Source organism: Platalea leucorodia (assembly GCF_965183815.1).
Source record: "Platalea leucorodia genome assembly, chromosome: 15".
Classification (NCBI taxonomy): Eukaryota; Metazoa; Chordata; class Aves; order Pelecaniformes; family Threskiornithidae; genus Platalea; species Platalea leucorodia.
In genome coordinates, this window is record NC_138837.1 from 11618736 (window position 1) to 11644145 (window position 25410).

The 25410-nt window shown below is 55.8% G+C and overlaps 1 protein-coding gene across 2 annotated transcripts in view; it reads left to right on the plus strand.

Moving 5' to 3' along the window:
• Positions 1–2326: 2326 nt before the first annotated feature.
• The window catches only part of RGS3 (regulator of G protein signaling 3), a gene marked incomplete at its 5' end in the record, with an annotated part of 86519 nt that continues 63435 nt past the window's right edge, over positions 2327–25410 (plus strand). The window contains 9 exons of one of the 2 annotated variants that reach the window (XM_082327263.1): positions 2327–2357; positions 5766–5909; positions 13482–13532; positions 15842–15900; positions 16599–16693; positions 17575–17643; positions 18445–18505; positions 20450–20540; positions 21219–21286. In XM_082327263.1, the coding sequence (XP_082183389.1) occupies positions 2327–2357; positions 5766–5909; positions 13482–13532; positions 15842–15900; positions 16599–16693; positions 17575–17643; positions 18445–18505; positions 20450–20540; positions 21219–21286 (669 nt within the window). Of the gene's footprint in view, positions 2358–5765; positions 5910–13481; positions 13533–15841; positions 15901–16598; positions 16694–17574; positions 17644–18444; positions 18506–20449; positions 20541–21218; positions 21287–22956; positions 23072–25410 lie in introns of those variants that run through there. The other variant, XM_082327264.1, reaches the window with a different exon arrangement.

Below are 25410 nucleotides of genomic sequence, written 5' to 3' on the forward strand. Positions count from 1 at the left end.
ATGTTTCTGCTTGACCTGGGTTGCCGTCTTGATCAGATGTAACGGGCCCTAGGGCTGCTGCAGAAGGAGAACTGGACGTTCAGATCAGGCGTCCGCTAAGAGACCTGGAATGCCTCCCGGTGCTACTCGTCACTAGCGTAATCGAGGGTTCAGAGTGCGTGGGGAAGAATGGTGCTGTGAGTTTATGTGGTGCTGTAATTAGCTGTGCTTTTATTCAGGTTAAAGCCTGTAGGACAGGTATGTGTTAAACACCTTGCCTGTGAAAGTGCCACTGCCTTAAAGAAACGCAAAGCCAAGGACAAAGCCTTGACGTGATAAGGTAGTGAGGTGTTTGTGCAATGTTCGTAAATTAGGAACAGCCTACTGTTATTCTGCAGGCTAGAAATGGCAAAAGGGAGAAGGGCGGGGGGGGAGAAGAAAAAAACAGTTTATTGTGGCCCACTGGGGTCAGTGCCTCCTCTCAGCCTTCTGAGGGTGAATTAGGCTGTGCCGTGCTCCTGAGGATAACCCACGGGCTGCTCTGATTGCCGGTATCCTCTATAGCGGCTTTCCTCACTCTAAAGGGTGGCAGTGGGAGGCTCTGCCAGCCCCTGTAGGAGACGCTTTGTGCTGGACGTTTCTGGAGTGATCAGGAGGCATTGCTGTGCTTCGAAGGGATCCCCTCCGAATTAACCGGGGATGCCTTCCTTGCCAGCCCCAGGGCAGGCGAGGGACGCAGCCAGGCAGCTTCTGCAGCCTCAGAGCGTTCGAAACAGGTGAAAATCTTCAAAAGCTAAAAATAAAAGAAGAGCTTCTCGCTCTGCCGCCTGTTTCTCTGCTGTGTAACGTCTCATGGAGAGGAGCTGATTTATGGAGTAGCTCTAATACAAACCACAGCCTGGCCGTAGCTGCCTTAGGCTGAACAGTTTCAGCCACAGTTCAGCCTTAGCACTAGAAAGGGGCGAGGGACGAGATGAACTGTTTTCAGAGTTCATCCTGCTAAAGGATGGGCACAGGAACAAGCAGTTGTGGACTCAGGCTGTGCTGTGCTCTGCACTCCTCGTGAGGAGCCGAGGAGGTTTGTAACAGCTCCTGCTCACGGGGAATTTGTTACAGCTCCTTTGCCTGCCCTAGAAGTACTTGCCGTGCTTTAAGCCACAGGCATCCCGAGTTCTTACGGCAACGCCTCACCGGTGGGATAGTCCCTTTGCATGTTCAGACTGTTAATTTTGGGGGGAAGGGGCAGAGAGATTTAGAAAAGGGATGGGCAGAGAGATTTAGAAAAGGGATGGGCAAAGACCGTGCTGGGGCACGGTGTGGGTGTTGCTGTGGGTGCTGTGGTTGGCTCGCAGGTTTGGGCTCCAACAGAACATGCAGACTCTGGGATGTGAGCAGAGACGGTGCGGTGTTTTTAAAGATACCCTTGTGGCCGGGGAAACCTTTCTTGGGTCCCAGTTTGGAAAAGGATTTAGTAATCAGCCAGTCTGCATCTCTGTTGGTTCCTCATTGACATTTTTCAGGGAACGATTCAGCTGTGCTTGCTGCAGAGGTGGTGTCGGGGCAGGAGCACCCCAGGTCTGCCCCGTACTCGACGCTTGCTGTAGATCCTGGGGGAGAGCGAGCTGCAGCACTCCCACCGCTGGGAACGTGCTGAGGTTTGGGGGTCTGCCCTGTATGGCAGACTTTGCTAATCCCAGAAATCTGCCCTCAGGATTGCCCGGGAATAGCCTGAACCCTTTCTGTTCCCATCCTCTTACCATCTGGGAAGCCAAGTAATTTTTCCCAGTCTGATTTAGTTTCTTTAGTTTCAAAGCCAGCTTCAACCTTGTGGGTTTTCTGTGTGCGTGTTACCCTTTTGCCCGGAATAACTGTCTGAGCACGTGTTTGGATTTGAATATCCAGCCAAAGGCAGATCCTAGTGCTGGCAAACTGAAATTTGTGACGGAGAACTGTGTTAAATTTTAAAAGAAAGTCATTAACTCCCAAGCCAACCAGCTGAATGTGCAGTTTGCTGGAGACTGTAATAGAAATGCAGGTTAAGGTCAGTCCCCAGGGGTTTGAATGTTAAGAGGGAAGTTAGAAAGAGTTGGTACCTCGCTGTTGGGAGCCAGTAGAGAAAGGGGCCGTTGCACACGCCACCGCCACCATCTCTTCCCGGCATGCCATTTAATTTGTAACTGCCCAGCACCGGAGCTCTGCTCCCTTGCAACATTTATATACTGGCTTTTTCCCCCTACTTTATGGTGGTGCCAAGGTCAAAGGCTCGTGGCAGCTAAATCACAGCTTGAGCGTAGGACGCTGGTGGTTGGACCGTTGCTGGAGAGAGCGACCGTCCCGCGTGGGAGCCATGGAGCAGCTGGGAGAGCCAGGGCTCACGCGTGAGTGCTCAGAGGATTCCTCTGCTTAGTTTGCAGTGCTGCTCTGTCTCCTGGGTGAAGGATGGATTATGACTGTGCGGGTGCCTGGTTATCACCACTGAACTCGGAGGAGATGAGGGGCTGTATCTCCCACATGCCCTTTGTGGGGTGTTGGAGATGCCCAGCTCCTTGCGGGATCATATATGACCTTGGGGCTCTCCGCTAGCACCTTGTGCTGCAGGATGGAGCAGACTTGAATCTGCTGGGTTTGAGAGTTAGGAGTGATTTTCGCAGAGGCTGAGCCTCAAGCCCTCTGGGAGGAGGGTGTGGGGAACTCCCATGGCCTTGGAGTCCCGGGGTCCCATAGACACTCTTCTTTACTATTTTTTTTTTTTTATTTTATTTTGAAAAACCCTATCTAATGGGATTCCTTTACCCAAACCTGTGAGACTGCCTGCTTTAGAGAGACAGTGCATTTTGTTACTGTCCTGTTTGTCTTTCCTTTTGCCTCTTAAAAGCATTTTGCAATACAGACATGGAGAGGGGAAGGCTTTGTGTGAGCCTGGGGAGCTCCTAGGAGCCAAGGTGGCGTGTAAAACACCTCTCACCGCTGGCTGGGGAGGGCTGCAGGCTTGGCGGTGCCGGCGCGGAAGAACACAAGCCGTGGTCTCGATGCTGTCGTGGGGATGTGTGGCGAAGGAGGGAAGGAATGGCACGGCTGGGCTGGTACACGCTCTGCTTTCATTCACAGAGGTTCAGCATCCCTGGGACTGCAGAGCGGATTGTTTGCTTGTTCCCTCAGTAGGACTGCTTGGCGCTGCGTGGTTGAGATGTGCTGTGCTGGGCATTGATAGCTGGGGACGCTCTGCACCGAAACATGCAATCCCAGACTGTATTTCTTTTTCAGGGCCAAGTAAATTTGCTGGGATAAAGCTTTAATTGTGATGGGTGGCAGGTGGAGATGACTGGGAATGTCAGCAAATGGATTCAGCTGAACAAATGAAAAGTTTTTGATAAGCCTGAAGGGAGGAACATTTTGAAGTGCCTTAGAAATGACCCTGTATCATGGGGATCCATCTTTCCCCTGTACTCAAATCCAGCAGTATTGTGAGGAAAGACAGACGTGTTGGAGCTGCTGAGAAACCAGAGGTGGTGGGAGATCCCGGTGCTCTGGCTCTGCCCATCTCCCAGGTGTTTCTGCTTGAGGGAATGTCCTGCACCGCCTGAGCATCCTCTGCATTCTGATTAGGGCAGCAAAGGCTGCTAAACAAACAAGCAGCAATTAAAGAATAAATCACATCTTTGTTAGGGGCCTCCTCCCTGCCCTGCCCTGCCCTGCACTCTGGATCCCTGTGGCTGGAGACAGCGGGAGGTGGTGGTGGGTAGAGCTGGAGCCTGCTGGGCTCCCAGGCATCGCTGCCGAAAGTCTGAGCAGCAGGAGGGCTGCTCAGCTCTCACCCATGGTTGTGCCTGGTGCCTCTTCCCCTGGGCTGTGCCGTCCCCTGGGTGCAGGAGGCTCCAGCAACGCAGCGCCCATGGGGATGGACCTGGTGCTTCCCCGAGCAGGAGGGCGACTCTCGCAGCCCTGGTGGACTCAGCTCTGGGCCTTTTTTGCTCCACTGATCACTGAGCTGCGTGTCATACAGCTCACATCCCGGCTCGCCCCTCGCTGCCACGCTGTGTGAAGAAGGGATAAGGGAGCACCTGGCCTCTTTCCACCATGGGGCAGGAGCTTTGCATGGGAACTGCCAGCAGAAAGTCCTGCTAGGCCTTCACAGGCTCTAAATATCTTGGGAGGTAAGTAAAACAGCGAGTGGCATTAGCTGGCTGCTTGGCTGGGTGCCCTCTCAAGGCCCCTGTGGGTTGCCAAGGTTAAGGCTGAGCACAGAGCGGGGCAGGCAGCCCAAAGAGAGCCGTGCTCCCTGTCTGGAGGCCTTTGGAGACTGCTGGGTTGTTATTTGTCTCTCCCCCCATGCCCAAAGGGGCTGTGATTTATGGCAGCGGTACAATAGGTGTCTGTTGGCAGTGATGGAGTGGGCTGTCCAGAGAGCATCCCTCCTTCCTTCCCTCCCTTGCTCACTCTGCGTCCCTTCTGTTGCTTTTCCTGCAGTTTCAGGCAGTTTTGCTGGTGTAAATTCAGCTGAATCAAGCCAGTGCCCCTGCCAGAGAATAAGCCAAACTTTGGGGGAAAAGGCAGCTTTTCTAGCAAGCAAGCAGCCTTTCCAAGTTGCCTGCCCCTCTGTGCCAGGACCCTTTGGCTAGGGGCTGTGAAGATGGAGCTGAGGGGATGTTTAAGGGTTCCTGAAGGCATTGGGCAGGGTGTGCTGGGTGCTGTACGTCCTGGTACACCCTGCCATGCCACGGGGCTGAGTGGCACATCCCGGCTCCAGAGGGCTCGATCTTGTGTCAAAATCACAGGTCAGGCTCCTTTGCTTTTATGGATGAGGTGTGTGTGACATGGCTCCATCATGGGATGAGGGATGCTGCTCTGCCCTGCTGCCCTTGCGGGGGAATTACACTTGTGATGCACTAATCCTGCACTGCTCATCTCTGTGGAAGAAGCCTGGGCAGACGTTTCTGATCCTGAAGAGTTACTGGGCCATGCTGGTTCCTCTGCTCTGTGCTGTGGCTGGGAGATCTCTCCATCAAGGCTCCCATTTCTGGGCCTGTGCACTTTTGTCTCTATCAGCATGGGATCCTGGGGCAGGTTCCCCGATGGTGGTTTGATGGCTGTGAGCGAGGAGGGGCAGACTGGGGCTGGTGTGCCATCACCTGCAGGGTGCTGGCCACAAGGAAACCATCCAATTCCTCCTTGTGCAGAGCCTCCCTGCTGCTCTGAGCCCCAGCACATCGGCAGGTTGTGGGCTGGGAGCTGGATCTGAGCTGGAGCCTTGCAAGACTGACCTGAACACCCAGCAGCGGCAAGGCAGCATCTCTAGTGTCCTGGAGAGCTGCTGACGGACTAATGAAGCCCTGATGGGGCTGGGTGTCTGTTTTAAATATAATAAAATATAACAGTGCTGAGCAGAGCCTCTGGGATGCACTTGGTGTGTGGCATGTAAAGGGCCGTGGCCCAGGCTGCAGCCGAGGCGCGTGCCGGGGTGACTCCCTCTGAACACGGGTCTGTGTTCTGCTGGGACGCTGGATCGAGTGGATCGCCATCGCTCCTCTCCTTTCTGCACACAGGCGGGCTGGGCGTTGGGTGACGGTGTGGGACAGATGTGCCACGCTGCCGGCACGTGCCACGTTTGTGCAGGAGTGTCAGTGCAGGAGACCTGGCAGCGTGGTATTCTGGGGAAGGCTGGGGCAAGGTGGACACATACCCTTGTGGCAGGTAAAACCAAGGGTGCTGCAGAGCCTGTGATGTCCCCTGTGTCCCAGCTCCCCCTCCTGCTGTGTCCTGTTCTCATCTCCTCTTTTCTCTGGCAGGGACAGGGCAGAGTCCCCGGTTGCTGGAGTGCCTGCCGGCCCTGACGGAGGGCCGATGCGGGGCTGTACGATGCTCCCTGCGGAAGCAGAGGAGACCGTCGGGGAGCAGGAGGAAGATCAGCCATGCACGAGTGAAGGGGAAAGGTAAGTGATGGGGGTGTGAGAGGGGCTGTGGGCCAGCCAGGGGCTCAGGCCTGGCCAGGAGTGTGTGGAGGGCTGACCACAGGGAGGAGTGGCGGGGGTGTGTGTCCAGCACCCTGGACTCTACAGGAGATCTTGTCCTTTTCCATCCCAGAGAGGTCAATATATTTAGTATTATTTCAGCTGGACGCGGGCTGGGAAATGGAGGTGCCTGCACAGCACTGAGAGCAGCCATCCACACTGGCAGCACATCTGCTGGGCTGCACACTTGTCTCTCCTGACCTTCACCGTTGCCCACCTCCACCTGGGCCCAGGGCGGCAGGACCTGTGAATCGGCCGCCCTCACCCAGAAAGCCCCTATGGGGCTGATCCGGGCCCCCCACAGGCCCCCCACGCTGTTGTGGACCCTGCAGCCTCACAGCCGTGCCGTGAGGAACCGAGCTCATTGAGCGTGGGGCTCCCTGCAGCCTGGGGTGGTGTGGGAGCAGGTCCGCTCTGCTGGAGATCAGTCCCCCATGGGGTGCTGCACCGTGGGGAGCAGTGCTGCATGGATCTGTGGGTGGGAAGCAGAGAGTTCTGGAACAGCCCAGCCTTTGGGGAGGGTATTTTTTCTGAGAAACCATCTCCGTCATTCCTCCACACTCTCCAGAGCTTGTACTCAGCTCTGGGTGCCTCCCAGTAAGCTGTGGTGCAGCGTCCGGAGCTGGTGGGTGCATCACCAGCTCCTGGGTGATGGAAAGGGCTGCTCTGGGGTCTTGCAGAGTGACCCCATGAGTCGGGGGGCTGTGTGCCTCTTTCTGTGTCATATGAGAGCCAAGGAGGTAACCCACGCCCTGCCATCCCTCCCTTTCTTGGCTCACCCCCACAGACCAATTCTCCTGCACCCTTTTCTTGCCTGCAATAATTTCCCCGAAGTGCTGGGAGTGCTGCTGTCCCGTGTTGCTCCGGTGGGACAGTTCCATGAACAGCTGAGCACCTGCTAGCAAACCCGGTGGCACTAACAGTCACGGGGATTACTTACAGCCTGGCACACTGCAGAGGAAAGGAAACGTTGCAAGGTTTTCCCCTTTTCCCAGGAGCTCGTTCCTGGTGGATCAGCGGGGTGGCCGTGGGATGGTGCTGGCGCGGGTCTCGGGTCCGCAGGGGAGGGCAGAGCGCTGCCCGCGTCCTTGTGTGCGGCTGCGGCGCGGGGCTCGGGCCTGTTTGCTCAGGCAGGTGCGGTCCCCGTTCAAATCCGCGGGGCCAATGGGAGCCGCGCCGTTCAAACGTGCGGCGGTTGGACGCGCGTCCCATGGAAACCCGGCCGCACGGCTGCCTGTCACTCCCTGCTGAAACGGCTGCTTGGCTTTCCCGGGCTGGGCAGGGAGGGCTCCAGTTACTGCCTAATTAGATGTGCCCTGCCATGGAGCCCAGCAATGTCCACAGAGTCTCGCTCTGCACCCGCCAGGCTGACCCCCTGGGAGCTTCTTTCTACCTCACCACGTTCGGTAAGCGTTGACCCTGCAGCTCCAGGGAGCAGGGGGTGTCTGCGGTGCCCGGGGGATGTGGCCGTGGCCCTGGCTGGCGCGGCACGGGGAGCCGCAGCAGGTCATGGCCAAAGCCCGGCGCGGCAGGGACGGGCTGGAGACCTGCTCCCCAAAAGCATTAACGCTGAGCGGCAGCCTGCTCGCTTCTGCCTCGCTGAGCCGGAATAATTCGTGGCTCCATCAAGCTGGCAAACAGGGGAGTGCCCTGAAACCAAGCTGCAGCCCCTGAGGCGTGCTGCAGCAGGCAGCCAGATGCCGAATACCCAGGTCTTTTTGCCCCCGGGATGGGCACGAGCGGGGGTTGCTGTGTAGGGCTGGCCAGAGCTGTGGCCCCTGTTAGGGCAGAGCCCCAATTTCCTCCTTTGCTCCTTGTGGGTCTTTCTGTGGCCGCCTCAGTTTTGCTGCATGGGCTTGAAGAAGCCCGTGGGCAGCAGTGGCTTGGCTCTGCGGGCTGGAGCCGGCCCGGCGATGGCTGGGCTACGGGCCCTGAGTACCCACCCTGCCAGCAGGTGAATTTGGCAGCAAATGTCACGGCTGTGGCTTGTGGTGTGTGATGGCTTGTCAGCAGCCGTCTTAAGCAGAGGGAAGCTGGGTGCCCTTCCCAGGTGCCACTTTTTAAGCAGCAGTTTTCTTTCAACGCTTCCGCTGGTTTTAGCGAGCAGGGCAGGCAATGACGCAGTGTGCTGTTGAAGAGGCTGCAGGGAAGCGGAGAGGGTTACGTGAGCAGAGCAGGGCATCCCTTCCCCAGGCAGGCAGGGATGCTGAGCCTTCCTCCTTTCGGCTTGTAAGCGTCAAACTGCTGAGGACAGCCTGGAAGCTGAAATCCTCCTGCCTTTGTCTGTAGGACTTATGCGTGCCAAATAACGTGGGTTTTGTGGTGCCTCTTGGCTCTGTTCGGGCCAAGCATCATCTCTGTAGCTGCGGTTCCCTTCATGGGCTGACCATCGCTGGCGAGAGATGGCATCGCGTGCTCTGAGCAGCAGAGCAGTGGCAGGACAGGGCCCGCGCTACCCTTTCCATGTGGGTGACCAAGGAGAGGGTCTTCAAAAACGCTGGTGCCAGGGCCCAAGGTTGTAGATGGTGATCTTTGGGTGCTCTGCCTTGTGCCCATGGGGACCTCCCGCCCAGGCAGTTATCTGATGCTGCTTTCCTCTGGTAAGAACCCCCTCTGGTGTGTGTACCGATGGTTCTTGGCTGTCCCAGCCAGGGCAAAACCTGCATTTTTCCTACAATAAAACAGAAAAGCATTTAAGGAGAAGAAACCCAAATTTTCCATCTGTCAGGGATCATCAGTAAGGAACAGATTTTCCTGCCTGCTAGGCCTGCTCCCAAAGGGCAACGTTCACGTGTCCCCTCCCTTAGCCTGGCAAACACCTCTCATGGGTGGAAACCGGTTTGATTACAATCTTGTGCTTGTTCATACCCAGTTCTTCCCTGTTCTCCTTGCGCCAGCTTTGTTCATCAGCTTGAATTGCCGCTCCTGGCCCGGTGGGGTCCGGATGGACGGGGCCTGGGCACCCTCTCTGCTGCAGCCCTGCGAGCTGGGCTGAGCCCTGCTCTCTGCGATGCGGTGTGCACCCCGGAGCTGCGTGTGGGTCCTGTTACGAGATGAGCTGTCTGCTCTTTTGTCTCCCTCTGGCCTTTCTCTGCACCTATTTTCATTTATATTAACCTTTATCGAACACAGGTGACCTGGACAAGCTGTTTCAGGGCCTCTCTGCTGAAGCTGTTTCCCTTAGTTCATGTTCGGGATGTATCAAAAGAGACAAACCCAGGGGATAACATTTCTCTGACCCTTTGCTCTTGGAGCAAGGTGGAAACGCAGCCCAAGAACTTGCCTTGATAAGGGTTGTGTTTCTGCCCACGCAGGTCTGGAGGAAGGTTACTGCTCCGTGCATGAGAAAATGCGACTGCTGCCACCGAGCCGGTCTGTCCAAGTGCAGATGTTGGTACAGCAAATCCCTTCCACCAGCTCAGGATGGATCGGCTCTTTCCGACAGCAGCTTCTCTCTTTGATCCTGGCCCCATACAAGCACTGGAATTGCTACAAAGCCCCTGAGTGCACCCTGGCATGAGCAGGCTGGGACCCCTTTGGGGGCAGACAGCCTGGCTGAGGTGTGCAATTTGTCCCTTCGTGTGCTTTGAAGACGCTTGGGAGCAAATGCTCCCAAGAAGAGAGAAGAAGAGGGAGAAAAGTCATCTGTCCCTCGCAGGAAGGAGAGGACCTTTCCCACCAATACTCCCAAATCCTTTCTACCAGGGGCCAATTTGTGGTACTTCTGGAAAAGGCAAACCCGCCCATTTTCTCCCTGCTCTCCTCTTTGGTGCTGGTGCAGCCTGCGACGCAGGGGCGACGGGCGCTGTCCCTGCACCAGAAGCAGCAGTAGTGCACGCGATGCACCAGGCTGCGGTCCCGTCTGACCCCATCCCTCATTGTGCAGAAGCCTTGTCCCCGTGTGCTGCCCTGGGAGCTGCGCGTCCCCAGGCCAGGGCTGGGGTAGAGCTTCCTCCCCCCGATTTACCCAGCACAAAAGCTTCCTTTCTCCTCCCAGGGCCCATTCATTCCTGGGCTGACTCCTCGTCATGCTTGGTTAGACGGCGGCATTTTGCTTTCGTGTTGTAACGGTTGTTACATGCTAATAGTGCAACAGTGAGAGGGTTCCCACAGCATCAGAGATCTGGAGATAGCAGAAAGGTTAAAGTCTTGGTCCAAAAGGCTGGGGTGGCATGCTGACACTGGGGGATGATATTCTCACTGTTGTAAATCAGCTTTAGCTTCAACAGAGCTGTCCTGATTTACCCCACCTGGCTCTTGTCTTCAGTTTCTTACCTTGCTCTCACTTGCATGTGCATGCATGCACAGAAAGCCCTGCATTTCCAGGTGTGCGCACACGTGCTCTCAAACATGGGGATGCACACATGGACACACATGTGGGCTGGAGGGAGATTTGCAAATTTTATGTCAATGTTTTTTTTGAGTGAAGAATGAGAAATGAGTTCTCTGAATTGTTTCAGGTTAAACAACCCCATAAGATATCCCCACCCCAGGAAACCTAAGCCCTTGGTCTTTGGCAGAATGAAATGTTGGCTTTTAATTTGAAAGATGTTTAGATGTCTGTAAATGATGTTTACAAGTTTGTTTTGTTTGTTGTGTTTTGTAAGCTGGAAAACAAGTGAAAATGGGATATTTTGCTTTGGACTAAATGGAACCTTGTGCTAATAATGCTTTCAATCTTTTGATTCTCCAGGAGCATTGGGAAGTGTTTGGTTTTGGGTTGGTCCAGAACAATTACACAGATATCAGACCCTGCATCACCCCTAAAGTCCGCACATCCTATGCAGGCTGGCAGGTGGGAACCCCCTGGGGAAGGCGTTCAGGGGCAGAGCCCTCCGTGCCTGAGCGGGGCTGGCAGTGAGCCGGGGGCTGGCAGCCCTCTGCGCACCCCGGCAGCGCTTCACCTAGACCCTGGCAAACGCCGTTGGCCAGTCTGGGTATTGTGGATAGATTTCAGGGTTGATGCAGAGTCGCTAGCGCATGGGAAAGTGAGCATATAACTGTAAGCTGGCAGAGCAGAGCTGCCGCCCTGGGACCCGTGCCCTTGCTCAGCAGGGGTTTGCACGTGTGGGGTTTACCCAGGTGCTGGCTCCTGCGCAGGGTCTGTGACCGCTTGGGTTTTCAATGCTGGGAATCTGTTGCTGGCAGACAGGTCCAGGCGGTGCTGAAAATCACAAGTTGCAGCTCCAGATAAGAGGTGGGAGCTCAGGGATCTGGCACGGGCATTTCAAAAGGCAGTGGGAACTGCAGGTTGGGTTTGGAGCTGTGTAAGAGCTGGATTTTATTCTCAGCTCTGCTGAAGGGTCCTCACCTGTGCACAGAGCGGGCTGTGAGCAGTGTATTCTTCTGCAGTTGTGGACACTGTTTTCAGGTGGTGACTTTGCCTGTTGCCAGCCAAAGACGTGTTTGGGATGCTCCTTCCTTCGTTCTTTCTTTAGAAATAATCCTCCCATCTTGTTCTTGCGTCTCTGCAGAGGGGTTTCTGGATTCAGAAGCCTGCCTGAGCGCCCCTGGCCTTTGTACTTGGGTTTCACCGACCCTGTCCCAAGCAGACAAGCTCACGAGCACAGCGGTTGGATCTGCCCGCGTAGTCCACACCGAGAGCAGTTCCCCAGGAGGATGCTCAGGCTGAGCTGAGCTGCTCTGGTGTGCTCCCTGTGGAACCCTGGTCTGACGCTTCCCTGGCTCCGTCCCTCCCACCTCCCCTCGCTGCTCCAAGTCCTCCCTTCCTCTCCCTCCTTCGGTAGCTTAAAAGGCACTGATGGATAGAAACATTGCCCACTGGACTGCTGAGTCCCACGGTGAGCTCTTGCTCTGTGCTGTGCCAGTCCACCTGGGGAGAAATCTCCTCCTTAAGGGCTGCCTGTGGAGTGGGTTAGGTCCTCCTTTAACAAGTCAGATCAATCTTCTGCTCCAAGAAAGATCCTGTCATTCACTCCAGGCACCAGATCTTGGTACTTTGAGCTCTTTCTCTTGTATTTTATTCTCTGCCCCATTGAGGGGCAGAAGTAGATGCCCCTGTGCTCTCATTAAGATCTGCTCTTTTGGCCTGTTAATGACTTTGATCTCTTGACCGTGCTCCTCGCTCTGCTCACGATGACGCTGGGCAGCAGGTCCCCTGCAAGGCTTGGCAGGCCTGGCAGTGGGGAGCCGGGCACCCGGGCAGGCAGGTCCTGCTTCCTGGCTTGGTGGATGGTCGTGGGTAAGCTCCATCGGGAGCAAGGGGGTTCTCCATCCAGACCTGCTCCAAAGTCATGTTTCTTTCATGTAGCTCCTCAAGGCTCTCCCCTACCATCACCTCCTCAATCAAAAGCTCTCGGTGCTGCTGTGCAGGGAGCCCGGCACTTCCCCGGAGGTGCTGCGTTGCTGGGAGCCAGGGGTCCCGCTTGGTCCGAGCCGCCCCGGGCTCTGCGGCAGAGGGGTGGCCGGATGGTGGAGCAGTGCTCTTCCCTGGGGGTGGCTGCTCCTGGCCTCGCTGGCCACCTGACAGTTATTCAGTGTCAAAACACATGACTGAAACCATTCTTGTTTAATCCTAGATTAAAACAAGTATTGACTTCTGGTTTTAGGAGATTACCTGTCCGCTCACCAGCCTGTACTCTCTGGGATCCCCAGGAAATGCAGGAGGCTGCAATGTGGGTGCTCTTGCCGTGCTTCGATTCCTGGGCGCTGGGTTCGTGCTGCGAGCAGTGCTGCATTAGTCCTTGTCGCTGCGTCTTCTCTGCTCGATAGTGCTGGTGATAGCAAACTGTTGCTGGATGTGACAGTTGGTGAAAGCGCTTTTAAGGCTTTCCCGTTTCCCCAAAACCACTCTGGAGAGATGAGGCATGCAGCAGGGCAAGCAGGGAGGAGGCGTGCGTGGAGCGAGGTCCCGCAGCAGCCGATGGATGAAAGCGGGTTAGTGCCGTGGCCCAGGCTCCCCCAGCGGGGCCAGCCTTGGCTGACCCTGCGCTGGCATGTTCCTGCCACCAAAGGCACCGGTTGTCCTTGGCGTTCGTCCAGGCTGTCTGCAGCTTGGCCCGCTGTCACCTTCTGCAGGGGTGACAGCCCCTTGCCCGCACAGAAGCTCAGGGGAGAGGGAAAGGGGAAGTCGAATCTGGGCTGGGGGCAGGATTCGAGCACGCTGCATCCCTCTGTTAAACAAGGGCTAATTCATCCCACAGTGACTGTTTCTTCTTGGTGCTCCCACTTCCCCTCTGCCATGGGCTCGTGCCTCCTGCCATCAGTGTACTGTGTGCTGAGAAAAAAGCATTCAGGCTTTCCTGGAATGTTTTTGCATCTGGAGCCGTAAGACTTTCTTGGTAGCAGAAGATGTTTCCTCCTGCCTCTTTCCCCTTGGCTCCCTGAGCGATGCCCCCGTGCGCAGGGATGAGGACGCAGGATGGGTTTGGCCCCGTGCAAGCCTCAGGGCCACGGGGTCCCTGCGCTGCCGAATGCCGGGGCGGTGGGCGAGCCCTGTGCCTCCTTCACCGTCTCTCTTCTCCTTTCCTCTAGGCCAGCTGAAGCTGTCCATCGAGGTGCAGGGCCGGATCCTGGTGCTGCACAGTGAGTATCTCCCCGGGGTGCGTGGGGAGGCGGCCCCAGAGCCATGGTGGGCTAGTGATGGGGACAGCACTGCCGTGCCCTTTCTTCAAGCTCTTTGGGGCTTCATGGCAGCTGCTGGGAACAGCTCTGTGGTAGAGTGGCACGACTGGGAGCTCTTTGATTTACAGCCCAAACAGAAATTTCTGGAGACCTTCATTTCTGGGTGACCACGGTGTGTTTTGCTTCCATGTGTATACATTTTTTTTTCTTTAACTCCATGTGAAGAGAAAAAAGGCAAACATAACTTGGAAAAGAAAATCTGAAATGCTTTGCCTCCACTGAAACGTCTTTTACATTGGTCAAAACCATTTGCCACGTTTGCCGGGATTTCCAAGTTGTTCCGTTACCTCCAAATGCTGCATTTTTTTTAACACCAGCAATATTTCTTCAACAAAAGTATTTCACCTGGTCCAGGCTGGGGTTGCTGTCCCTCAAGCCATGGCATGTCCCACTGGGGACAAGAGATGCTTTTCTTCCTCTGGGGACTCAGGCCAGGCCACCAGTGCTGGGCAGCGGGGCAGGGGAGCGATGCAGCACCTGGGACACCAGCTCCATCGCGGCCATGAGGCAGGTCCCAGGGAACTGTGTCACTGCGGTTTAATGGTGCTCATTACAAAGGCCAACGAGAGTGTCAGAACTGGCTCTTGTCTTTAGGAAAAACCTGTCTGGAGACACTTGGGGGCAACCCTTGGGATTGCTCCCGCAGTGAAGGATGTGTGTGCCCTGGTCTCCTGGCACAGAGCTCTTTCTACCAGGGGCTTGTCAGGGCTTCATGATAAGTAAATGGTGAAAGAATCAAGGAAAAAGCCAAGAGTTTGAAGTGGTCAGAGTAAAAATTCCCTCCCTGTGAACAGAGTAGGCTCGTTGCTGCCCTGGATTTGGGCGCTGTAGGGTGAAAGGGGAAAGCAGGGCCCTGGGACTCCTTGAGGGTGGCCATGCTCTGGGGGGAAGACACCCCCATCGCAGAGACCTTTGCGGCAGGGCAGGAGGGGGATGGAAAAGGCTTTCTCTTGAGCTACATCCCACCTTACAGCCCAGCCTCACCCCTGCATGGTGTAATGAAACGGGGGCAGAGGATGGCCTGAGCCTGGCGAGGCTGTAGGGACTGGCTGAGCCATGCTCAGCCCCTGTTCTTCTCCACTTGGCAGCCACGACAGCTTGCTGCCCTTTTCTGGCTGTGCAGGCAAGCTTTGTAAAGAAACAACAGCAGGACAATGTGTTGGGTTTTTTTTGTTTTTCTCTCCCTCCAAGCTGTGTGTTGTTCTGAGGGTCTGGCACAGGCTTTACCCCAGATCGCTCCATCTGGAGCAGCCCCAGTGTGAGCTGGGCGCCAGTCACTGTCTTGTTCTGATGCCGTCTCCAAAAGAGGGTCTGGGAAGAGGGAGATGGTCCAGCAAAGAGGCAAAGGAGGCTCAAGGTCTGGGACCTGACATCCCGCTGCATGCGCTGGATGCTCAGGGTACTCGGTGTGGGCAGGAGGAGGCTGGCTGATGTGGGGTGATCCATCTTACTTTTTCATTCTCCACCCCAGCGTCTTTAAACCCAAAGCAGGTCTGGCTGGAGGAGGAAGCTCTTGGTGCAGCCTGTCCCGGAGGCACCTTGCAAACTGCTTCATGAAGCAACAGAGGGTCTTGCGGAACCCCTTTCCCCTTGTGCACTGGGGTTTCTGTCGCGCTGACCACGTTTATTAGGAGCACATATCTGTCTCTGACAAAGGCAAAGTCACTGCTGCCTCACCAGGCTTGTTAGGAGGGAGCTTAGCCTCATTCCAACAGCCCATCCTGGGCTATCCAGGCTCTGCTGCACATCTATTGCCTCCGGCCATGTGGCTGGGAAGCGCAGGGATCCCAGCTGTCGGCAGCGGTGCAATGCTGAGTCCCTGCTGGCGGGGCTGCCATCGGGATGAGGCCGTTGATATTTATCTTGATGATACATTTGGCTCTGGGGCAGGGAGCCCAGAGCTGTGTGAAGTCAGGCAAATGAAATGCGATTTGCCATCCGGATGCTGAACTGCATCTGCTGCCAACCTCACCCACAGACGCTTGTATTTATAGCATGGGTATATTAAAGAAAAAATACAATAAAACCCTTCACCTGTTTGTGGGTGCCCAGTGAGACCAGGCTGCAGGGGAGGTGTGAGCAGGATGCTGTCGGGGTTGGAGATGGGTTCGGCCCCACGAGGACGGGGCACCCTGTGGCGCAGAGCACTGCGGTGCAGAAAGGTGCCTTCCCTGATGCCTTGGGGCTTCACTGTTTCGCTTCCTTTCCAGTCATGGAAGCAAAAGGTCTGATAGGAAAAGAGAACCGGACATGCGACTCCTATGTGAAGGTGGGTTCTCCTGGGGCTTTGCTTGGGGAGCTTCGACTTTCTTGGGGTTTTGGGGTTGGCTCTTCCAAGCATGCTCTGGGCTGCCTGTTCCTTCCCTTTCCTCCTTTGTCCTGCTCTGGCTGAGCACCCACACGGTGCAGGGAGGTGGCTGGTCTCTTGCCCAATGCTGGAGGGCTCACGGGTTTTCTTGGCACGGTGTCTGCATGGAGCCAGAAAAGCGAAGGACAGGACCCTGTGCTAAGGACTGTGTCAACCATTCATTGCAGGAGCATCCCACTGGGTGCCCAAGGGCTGGTGGGGAGAAGCGTGTGGCCAGCACAGTGTGGCTCCGGGCTCTCCCGGAGGTCACCTTGGCAGGCTGCTCCCACCATGGTGTGCGCAGCACTGGGAGCATCTCCCCTACGAGGGGGCTGCAAGTCAGAGACCAGCCAGCAGCATTTGTGTACATCGGTCCTTAATTTTTCTGCTCTTTTCCTTACTTCTCCTGTCCCGAGGAGTTTTGTAATGCAATTACTTGACACACATAGGGTAAAGTGATCCAAACCACCCATTAGCACAGGCTCGGCTGGATGTTTGAGGCTTAGCCATCCATAAAAGTAGCTGTGCCGGTCTCCTGCCACTGCAGCGGCAGAGCTGGCAGCTGTGTGCCAGTGCTTGCTTTGAGAGTGCTAACACGCTGCTTGTTTTCCTCTGTAAAGATGTCGATTGTGCCAGATGCTGACTGGAAATGCAGGCAAAAGACGAAGACTGTGCCAGACAGCAAAAATCCTGTCTTCCACGAGCACTTTCTTTTGTGAGTATGACAGGGCAGAGGTGGCTCTGACCCATCCGTCAGCACCGTGTTCGCACTGAGCAGTGGGGGACCCTCTCGAAGCCGAGAGCCCGTGTTTGCTTTTGCATTATGATCTGTAATAAACACGCAGCATGCAGGAGCAGGTCCGCTGCTGAGATGAGGAGTGACAGACATTATTCTGCTGGTTTTTGTAGCTGAAATGCCTTGAACTTTTGGGCAGAGCTCTGCGGAGGCTCACAAAGCTGTCAGCACGCAGCATGGCAGCGGTGCTCCCTCGCAGTTGGACTTTCTTGCTGGGCAGGAGTTGGGCAAACACACTCCATTTCCTAGACCTTGCGCCTGCAATAGTATGGGCATTGGTATGAATGAGGAAGGTAAAAGGATTTCCTATAGCTACGGCATGTCCCTGCATGGGAAAGGAGCTGTACGGCTTGTCATCTTTCAGTAGAGCTTGTCATTGCTAGCTAAGCAGTCTGTGTCAGAGCTCTGTCCCCATGCAGCATTTAATCTGGCACAGGATGGTTGTTTCAGAGCATGCAATGTGACTTGTTCCTTGCATTTACCCTTTATTGTTGGATGTATGTCTTTCTGCAAGATTATTTTTCCCCTTAAACTGGCTGAGCGGTGTCCCCAGTGCCTGCCCAGGAGAGGCCACATCCCTTTGCAGTTGTCTGTCAGGAACGAGTGAATTAGGGCAACAGGGGCTCATTTGAGGATGCTACCAGTTGGGATGATGCTGCAGCGCTCTGTGCAGAGAATGGAGGAGAACCTGGCTCTGAGGAGGGCGAGGGCAGCCCTTGCCTCTGGCTGTGAGGGCAGCCCTTGCTGAACGCTCCTGGGGAAGTTCGGTGCTCACGGGCTGTCCCCTCTGCTTATTACAGCCCAGTGCAAGAGGAGGATGAGCAGAAACGTCTCCTGGTCACAGTCTGGAACCGAGAGAGAAATTCCAGGTAAGGGGCTGCCAGCCTGCCATACAGTCTCTTTGAAATGGGGCTGGCACAGCAGCTGAACCTGCCGTCTGCTCTGGCCACCCCACGTGAGCTCCTCCAGCGCCCTGGGCCTCGAGGGCTGGCCCTGACGTCGGGGCTGCCCTGCACGGAGGCTGCGGGCCGGTGAGGCAGGGGGAGCGGAGCGGTGGGGCTGGGACTGGGACCTGCTGGCCAGGTGCCCCGGCCAAGGTCATTCTCACGGGCAGCCCTTGCCGGTGAGCACCATGCCGCACGCAGGCTGGCGGAGAGGGAATCCTGCCCTTGCTGCTCTGTTGGCACCGCTACTGCTTGGTAGCCGTCAGCTGGGCCAGCATTTAAAACTCCTGCAGCCACTCAAGCCTGCACTGCTGGCTAGAGCCAAGTGGGGCTGGAGCCTGGCTCTGGGCTGGGGACCTCCCCTACCTCTGGGGGCAATGCAGTGAGGGGGAGAGCCCAGCAGCAAGGGGTCTGGCTCCTCGCAGGCTGTGCTGCCTGCTCAGGCAAGTGGCATCTGCCTCCTCGGCCAAGCTCCTGCCAGCATCAGGTAGGCTGGAGGTGACCGGGATGCTTCAGCCCAGCTCCTCCTTGCCCCTGCAGCAGCTGAGCTGTGTGGTTACACCACGCTTGCTCAAAGCATGGAGAGGGAGGCACGTCCTGGGCACTGCCCAGCTCCTGGCATGGGCAGGGATGTTTGCGGGGTCCCTGCAAAGGGGTGCATGTGGGGAGCTGGTCCCCGGGGAGTTTTCAACAAGCGTGTGCTGATGGTCTCCGGCTCTCCCGCAGACAGAGCGAACTGATCGGCTGCATGAGCTTTGGCGTCAAGTCCCTCCTGACCCTGGACAAGGTACCTCCGTGCTGGAGCGCAGCGCATGGGACTGGGGCCTGACTCTCAGGCCGGTGGGTGGATGTCGTGCACCCTTGGGGCAGGAGCAGGCTTCTCCCACTGTGGGACAAAGATGCTCTGAAGGTGCCCAGGGAGCTCCCTGGTCCCCTTCTCAGTATGGATGGCCACTGTGAGACTGATGTTGGTGTGCCTGCTGGAGGCAGGGATGGGGAGGCTGTTAGAAGAGGGAGCCTCGGACAGGGGACTGTCTCTCCCTTCTGCAGGGACACAAAGAGAATAGGAGCAATTGGGGGTGCAGAGGTGGCCCCAGCGAGTGCTGCCTGCCCTGCTCGCAGCAGGGCTGCCGGGGGGACAGGAGCTGGGGCCAGCCTCGTCCAGCCTGATGGCATGTGTCACAACCAATGTGTGGCCGAGCGGGTGCGACGGCGGGGACAGACTGCTCCGAGGAGGAGCCTGGTTCCCTGCGCTCAGCAGCCAGGGCTTCACCAGCTGAGGTGGTGGTGGGGAGAGGGCAAATGCAGAGGTCTCAGGCTGTTGCTGCTGCCAGGCTGTCTCTGTGCCACAATCCGTGTCCCCACTGCTGCGGATCTGGTCACAGTACTGCTGCCCCAGCCTGGCTGCTGCTTGGTAATACAGCTTTCACATCAGCTGGGTTTGCCTTCCTTAACGAAGCCTGCAAGGCCACTGCTGTAAATGACTCCTGCCGACCCACTAAAACATGGAAATGTTTCATCCTAGCTGCCAGTGGTTAGGGGTTTCATCCCTGGACAGCCCTGGGCTGCTGTCGGCACATCAGAGCATCCTGGCAAGCTGGCAGGGGTTCGTGAAGTGTTAATACATCACCTGAGGTGTGGAAATTTACTCCCTAACAAGAGGTTAAAAAGGAGCTATCTGTGGCAATGACCCGAGAAGAGGATAAGAGGTAGCTTGAGCACAGCCTCCTCTGGAATTTGGACAAGTGAGATGCAGGTTTTTTTATAACAGCGAAGATAACTCGGCAGAGCAGCTCTCCACTGCAGCTCTCCCCAGGCGGAGCCTCTGCTCTGGTCATATTTGGCCTCCCCAAAGATGTCCCCTCCTTGTCAGATTTTGGCAGTGAGTTTCACAAGGTGTCACTGTGTGCAGAGAGGGTGGAGTGTTCATGTGTATAGCACCCATGCACGGCACCCTACTCTGGCAGGGGTGGGAGGAGGATGCTGGGGGCGAGTGGTCCTCCTGGGACCTCAGCTGGGGCTGAGATGAGCTGGGTCTGTCTCCTGGGTGCTGCGTGATGCTGCTGGATATCCCCCCTTTCCTCAGTTTCCTCATTGCGGATTTAAAACATTAATTTTAAAATGGGCCCCTTCCTCTGGCCTCTGGGAACATGGTTCCTGCAACCCCAGCCAACTCCTGGGCTTGGTCCCGGATGGTTGGTCCCTCCGGCTTCTGCCGGCTGCCTGGGGAGCGACGGGAGACAGCGGCAGCTCCCGGGAAGAGAGGTGAGAGATCGCCAAGGTCAGCTCTGTCCCCTTTGCTGCCCTGGGGTATGGGACGGGGCAAGGGGAGCACCCAGCACTGCTGAAGGCTGTTTTGGGCATCCTCCTCTGGTGATAAGGCTGGAGCTGTGTGCCTCCTGCGGGACTGCCAGCTGCTGCAAACGTGATATGGACAGGTTTACTGGAGACTGGCTGCTTTTCTGCACCTTGTCTCACTGTAAAAGCCTGGAATCTTGTTACATCAGTGATGCTTGGTCCCTGCTTGCAGGGGGGATGGACTTTTAGCTGTTGTATCCTAAGAGAAGGACTCCAGGCTGTGCCTCTCTGTGTGAGCATGTCTGGGCAGCCTCTGTGTACTGGCCTGGGGCAGCTCCTGCAACGGGACCCTCTGGGGCCATGGGCAACCTGACTGAGTTTAACAGGGGTGAGTATCTGCCCCTGCGTTAACAGCTTCTTTCCTGCCACCCAGGAGATCAGCGGCTGGTACTATCTCCTCGGGGAGGACCTGGGCAGGACCAAGCACCTGAAGGTGGCCATGCGGCGGCTGAAGCAGAGCAGAGGTGTGTCTGCCCGATGGGGTGACCCAGGGAGTGTTGGCAAGGTTTGGAAGAGGAGTCAACCTCATGTCGTCCCTGTGCTGGCATGGAGCAGCCCCCAGCCCCATGGCACCTATGCCCCTGTGAGCACTTCCCAGCCCTGTGATGCTCTGTGGGCACCGGGATCCCAAAAGACTGGTGGGGGGCAGATCCTGGCCGGCTCAGTAGGCTCTGCAGGGGCACCGAGCTCTCCCTTTCAACCCTCACTCCTGCTTACCTGGGGCTGTCTGGGGCTCTCTGCGGGGACCCCAGCTTTGCAGCCACATCTCTCCTTCTTGCTGTGCCTTTCACTATGCTGATTCCTGCCTCTCAGACGTGGGGCTGATCCCACGGCCGGACTCTGGCTCCTGTGGTCTGTGCAGGATGGTGGGGAACCTCTCCTGCCTTGGTCCCCTTGGGGTGCTGCCAGGGTGTGTGGAGGAGGACAGGCTGGCACAGAGCAGGGTGAGACAGCAGTGCCTGTCCCAGATGTGCAACCACCCCACAGCTGCTGCCATGCACGGCTGCCCCAGCCTGGAGGAGATGTGCCCATGGCATGTAAAGATCTTATATATAGTGTGTAGATGCAGTGTGGGGGGAGCGGGATTGTCAGGAGATGTGTGCTGTTGGGCTGATATGGCCTTTCCTTTTTTTTTTTTTTAGAGCTGATGCTGGGAAGTCAGGGTGCAGCGCAGGAAAGCGAGGATGCTTCTGCCATGAAGCAGCTGAAGGTAGGTACGACAGGGCTGTGACCCACCAGGGGTGCGAAGATGTGGGGTCGGGAGCTGGCTGGCAGTGGAGTCTGCGTGGAGGGGTTTCAGATGAGCCAAGGGACGGAGTATTTGTGAGAGTGATGCTGAGGTCGGAGCTGTGTCAGTCTCCCTGTCAACACCATGGCTTTTATAGGCAATTAGTTATCCCGACTGAGCACCAATTGGTGGAGGTGGGTGATGTGGGTAGTAACCACACACTTGCTCCCCATTGCCATACCTCCTCTTTTTCCAGTATTTTGCCACAGAGACAAAGCACCAGCTATTGACTGGGGGCCATGGGGACTGGGAGCGATGGGGACAGGGCTGGCCGGCTGCCTGCCACACAGCATCAGTCCCTGGCCGTCTCCGTGTCTCCGTGGACGGGTGCGTCTGCTCCCCTCCTCCTTTCAGGGCCGTTTGCTCTGGGAAGGGAAAGGCCCATAGTGGAGCCTCGGTGATTTATAGGAGAGGCAAGGATGGGAAATGGGAACACAAACACATGGCCTGCATCGGAAATTGGGCTCAGCCGGCCTCGTGATTTATCTGTGCCGAATTCCGCTTTGCTGCTTCCCTCAGCTGCATTTTCAGTTATTTGTTTTAAAGCGTAGGATTGAGCAAGACAAACAAAGCCAGCGCCCCTCTCCTCCCTTCCTCTCCGGCAGTCGCCACTGACTTGAAAGATGGTGGCTGGGAAGGAAGACCGATCCTCCTTCCAGCTCCAGCCTGGCGGTGCGGCAGGCTGGGACAATGCGCCCGCCGCGGCCCCGGGCAGCGCCTCCGACGGCTCTGCCGCGCTGCTGGGTCCCCCGGGAGCGCTGGGGCTCCTCGCACTCCCTCCCCTGGCCCTGCCACCCCAGCTGCCGTGCAAGGGATCCCAGGGTCTGCGTCCCCCTGAGCCTTTCCTCTCTTTTCCATCCCCGTGTAGGAGTGTGGAAGGTGCTTTCTTCTCCACTGCAACCCCATCTCCAAGGGGTTTTGTGCCGCAGTGCTGGCAGTCAGGGCTGCATGGTGCAGACTCGCCGAGTCCTGCTTTGCACCCTGCTGCTGGCTGGGTTAAGAGTTTCTCTTTGTCTTTAATTCCAAAATTACACCATGGGTGCAATTCAGTTGACCTCTCTGCTTCCCCCTCTGTGACTCTGAGCACAAAGCATCGGGACGTGCGTATCCTCTGGGTCTGTGCTTTCAAAAACAAACTCTGCTTTTTCTTTTTCTTCTTTTTGTTCGAAAAAAATCTGTCTTTACGAGTGTAACGAGTGCAAGCTGTCTTTTTAATGAAGTGAAGCTCGCACAGCCGGTGCCTGTGAAATGCCGCTTAAACATCCTCAAAGTGTTTGTGAGAACATTGCAATAACAAAGTGCTCCGTGCGGCTGAAGAATGCCGCGGGAACAAAAGCCACATCAACAGAGCAGGGACTAGGGAATACTAAATAGTTGACAGGAATTTTAATATAAAACTCTCTCTCTTCCTTGTCAGTTAGGGTTTTCAGGAAGCCCTCTGGCTTATCGTAAAGCGGCATACAGCACAGACAGGGGCTGGGGAGGTGAAAGGTGGCTTCCTGCCATTCTTCTCTGGAGCTGGGTTCCCATGGGCGGTCATGCCAGTTTGACTGTGGTTTGTTCCACACTCGTGTGATACAAGGAGATCGGGATTACCGCTGCTTCGGGGGACTGGATTTTCATGGGCTAACGGCGAGTTTAAGGTTTCTAGCCATGAACCGCTTCAATGGACTCTGCAAGGTGTGCTCGGAGCGGAGATACAGACAGGTCCGTATCTCCCGTGGGAAGAAAATCTGCATGCCAGCGTGTGTGCGTGCATTGCTGCAAGTCTCGGTTAAGTTTGAGTGTCTGTGGGCTTTCTTGCCATTTCTGGGCTGCGTGTGGGCTGTTTCTAGGGTGTTGATTTGCTATCGTTATAACTTGTAAATGTTAGTATTGGGAATATAAGGAAGCATCTTCAAATAGGTGTCTCTGGCTGATCTCTGCCTGTTGCTGCAGTGCGTAAATGGGGGTAGAGGGGGAGCATTTACTGTGTAACTTGAGGGTAGCATACCAACGATGAAAGCGCTGAGCTGTGAGGTGGTGTCTCAATTTACCACTCATTAGAGGAGAGGCAGGGACAGCAAGCAGCAAAGTCTCTGCCAGGCTGCTACTATCTCTTTTTTTTAAATTGTTTTAATGTGAATGTATTTGGGAATCAAGTGTTGCTTGAAGCTGTTTACAACCAACGGCGACTTGATTTATGAGAAGCAGATTGCTGTGCTCTGTAAAAGCCAGTGCAAGTTCTCCTGGACCTGCTCGGTGTGCGACGCTGGCTGCTGGTTTTTGCTTGCACAGGTCCCAGTCTCCTGCACTTTCAAACACAATTTTTCACCCCATGGTCTGGACTGGGGCTCCCAGCTCACGGTCAGCTTTTCTCTGCACTCCTGTGCTCACCTTTCCCGTCACGCTAAAGCTGTGGTGGGGGCAGTGTATATTGGGAATTGCGCAAAGAACCAGCTTCACTAGAAATGCCCACTTCTTGTCAGGGCTATAGTGACTGTCTCATGCAGGAATTCTGCTCTGCTTTGTATTGATCACAACTGACTGATTTGTGTCTTAGACCTCCTCAATTCTCTATTTTGACAATTTCTTCTGCATTTTTTGACAAAGTTATGGGTACAGTGAGCATCCGCGGTGCAGGAGTCTCTCACCACCTTGCCACCCACCTTCCAGCTTACGCCAGATGCCTGTGTTTCTTAGTTCTGTGCCCAGCGGCAATAAATGGACATTCAAGTCCCTGTAATGGCCATGGTGGTGGGAGCTGAGGAGAGTGAACCACCAGCAGTGAGAAGATGCTATTTAGTGGCAGAGGGAAGGTGTCTCCGTTGGCGGTGGACAAGAGCCGGCCAGCTCAGGGAGGAGCGAGAGACCTCTCGGCACGGGGGAGGCTTTGGGCTGGAAAGGGATCGCGGGGTCTCCGCGGTGGGAGAGAGGCTGGGCTGGCTCCTGAGGCACCAGTGGTAGCACTTCTGCGGGACTCGGATCCCGTGTTTTGTATCTGAGATGTGAGATTGGCTGCAAGGTGCAGAGCCACGAGCAGCCTCCTCCCCTGTTTGAGGATCCGGCAAACTCCAGAGAGAAAAATACACAGCGCAGTGGGACTGGACCCACTTTTTGACCCTGCCAGGGAAAGACAGTTTCTCTTTTGAAGCCTGATTTTATGCTGAGCCATCAAGCAGGGACAAGGTGCAGAGAAATGAAAGCTCGCTGTGTTTGCCCTCCTGTGGTAAAGGAGCAAGGAACCAGTCTCCCTCCTTGGCAGCTTCTGCTGAATTCCTCCTCTTCTTTCTGACTGTTTGTTCTCAAAATAATACAGGTCAGATGTTGGATTTTTTTTCTTTTCTTTTCTCTGTCAGTAAAACAAGGACCTTGACAAATGTCTTGGGGGATAATCAGGTATTTACAGGAACTGTCATGCTGAGCTGCTGCTGGAAGCCAACATCAAAAAACAAATATCATTTTATTAATAAGCTCAACGCTGCTTGAATCAGGAGGAGAAATGAGCCTAAATCAACACAGCATCCATCCTCTCCAAACTCAGCGAGAGAAAACATACTCACCCCAGCTGACGGGGCGATGTGTACAGAGCCTGCTCCAGCACCGATGCCTTGCAGACAGGAGCGCGCCGATCCTCGCGGCTTCCTCTGGAGCAGAGGAGCGCTGCTGGTTCTGCATTACCCAACTGGAAACGAAATGTTTAAGTGACTTGCTTAGAGAAGCCGTGTTAGAAATCAGTGGCAGAGCCAGGCTGCCAGGTTTTCCTTTCTAACGGCTTATTGGACCTTTCCTTACACTTACTCGCAAGAGTTGCGAATGGAGACCTGTGTATGCTCAATAAACACTCGTTTTGTGGCATTCCTCTCTGTTGATCCTCAGCTCGATTTTTTGCATTGCTTCTTAGCACCCTTTCTGCCCGCCTTTGGCTGCAGCAGGGGAGAGACCCGTTGTCCGTGGGGTTCAGAGTGACAGCGTTCACCGTGACGGTTCCTTTGGGCTCTGCAACCACTTCTAGAAATGCCATATACCTGCATTGCCAAAGGCTGTGGGACAGCGTGTGGGTGAAA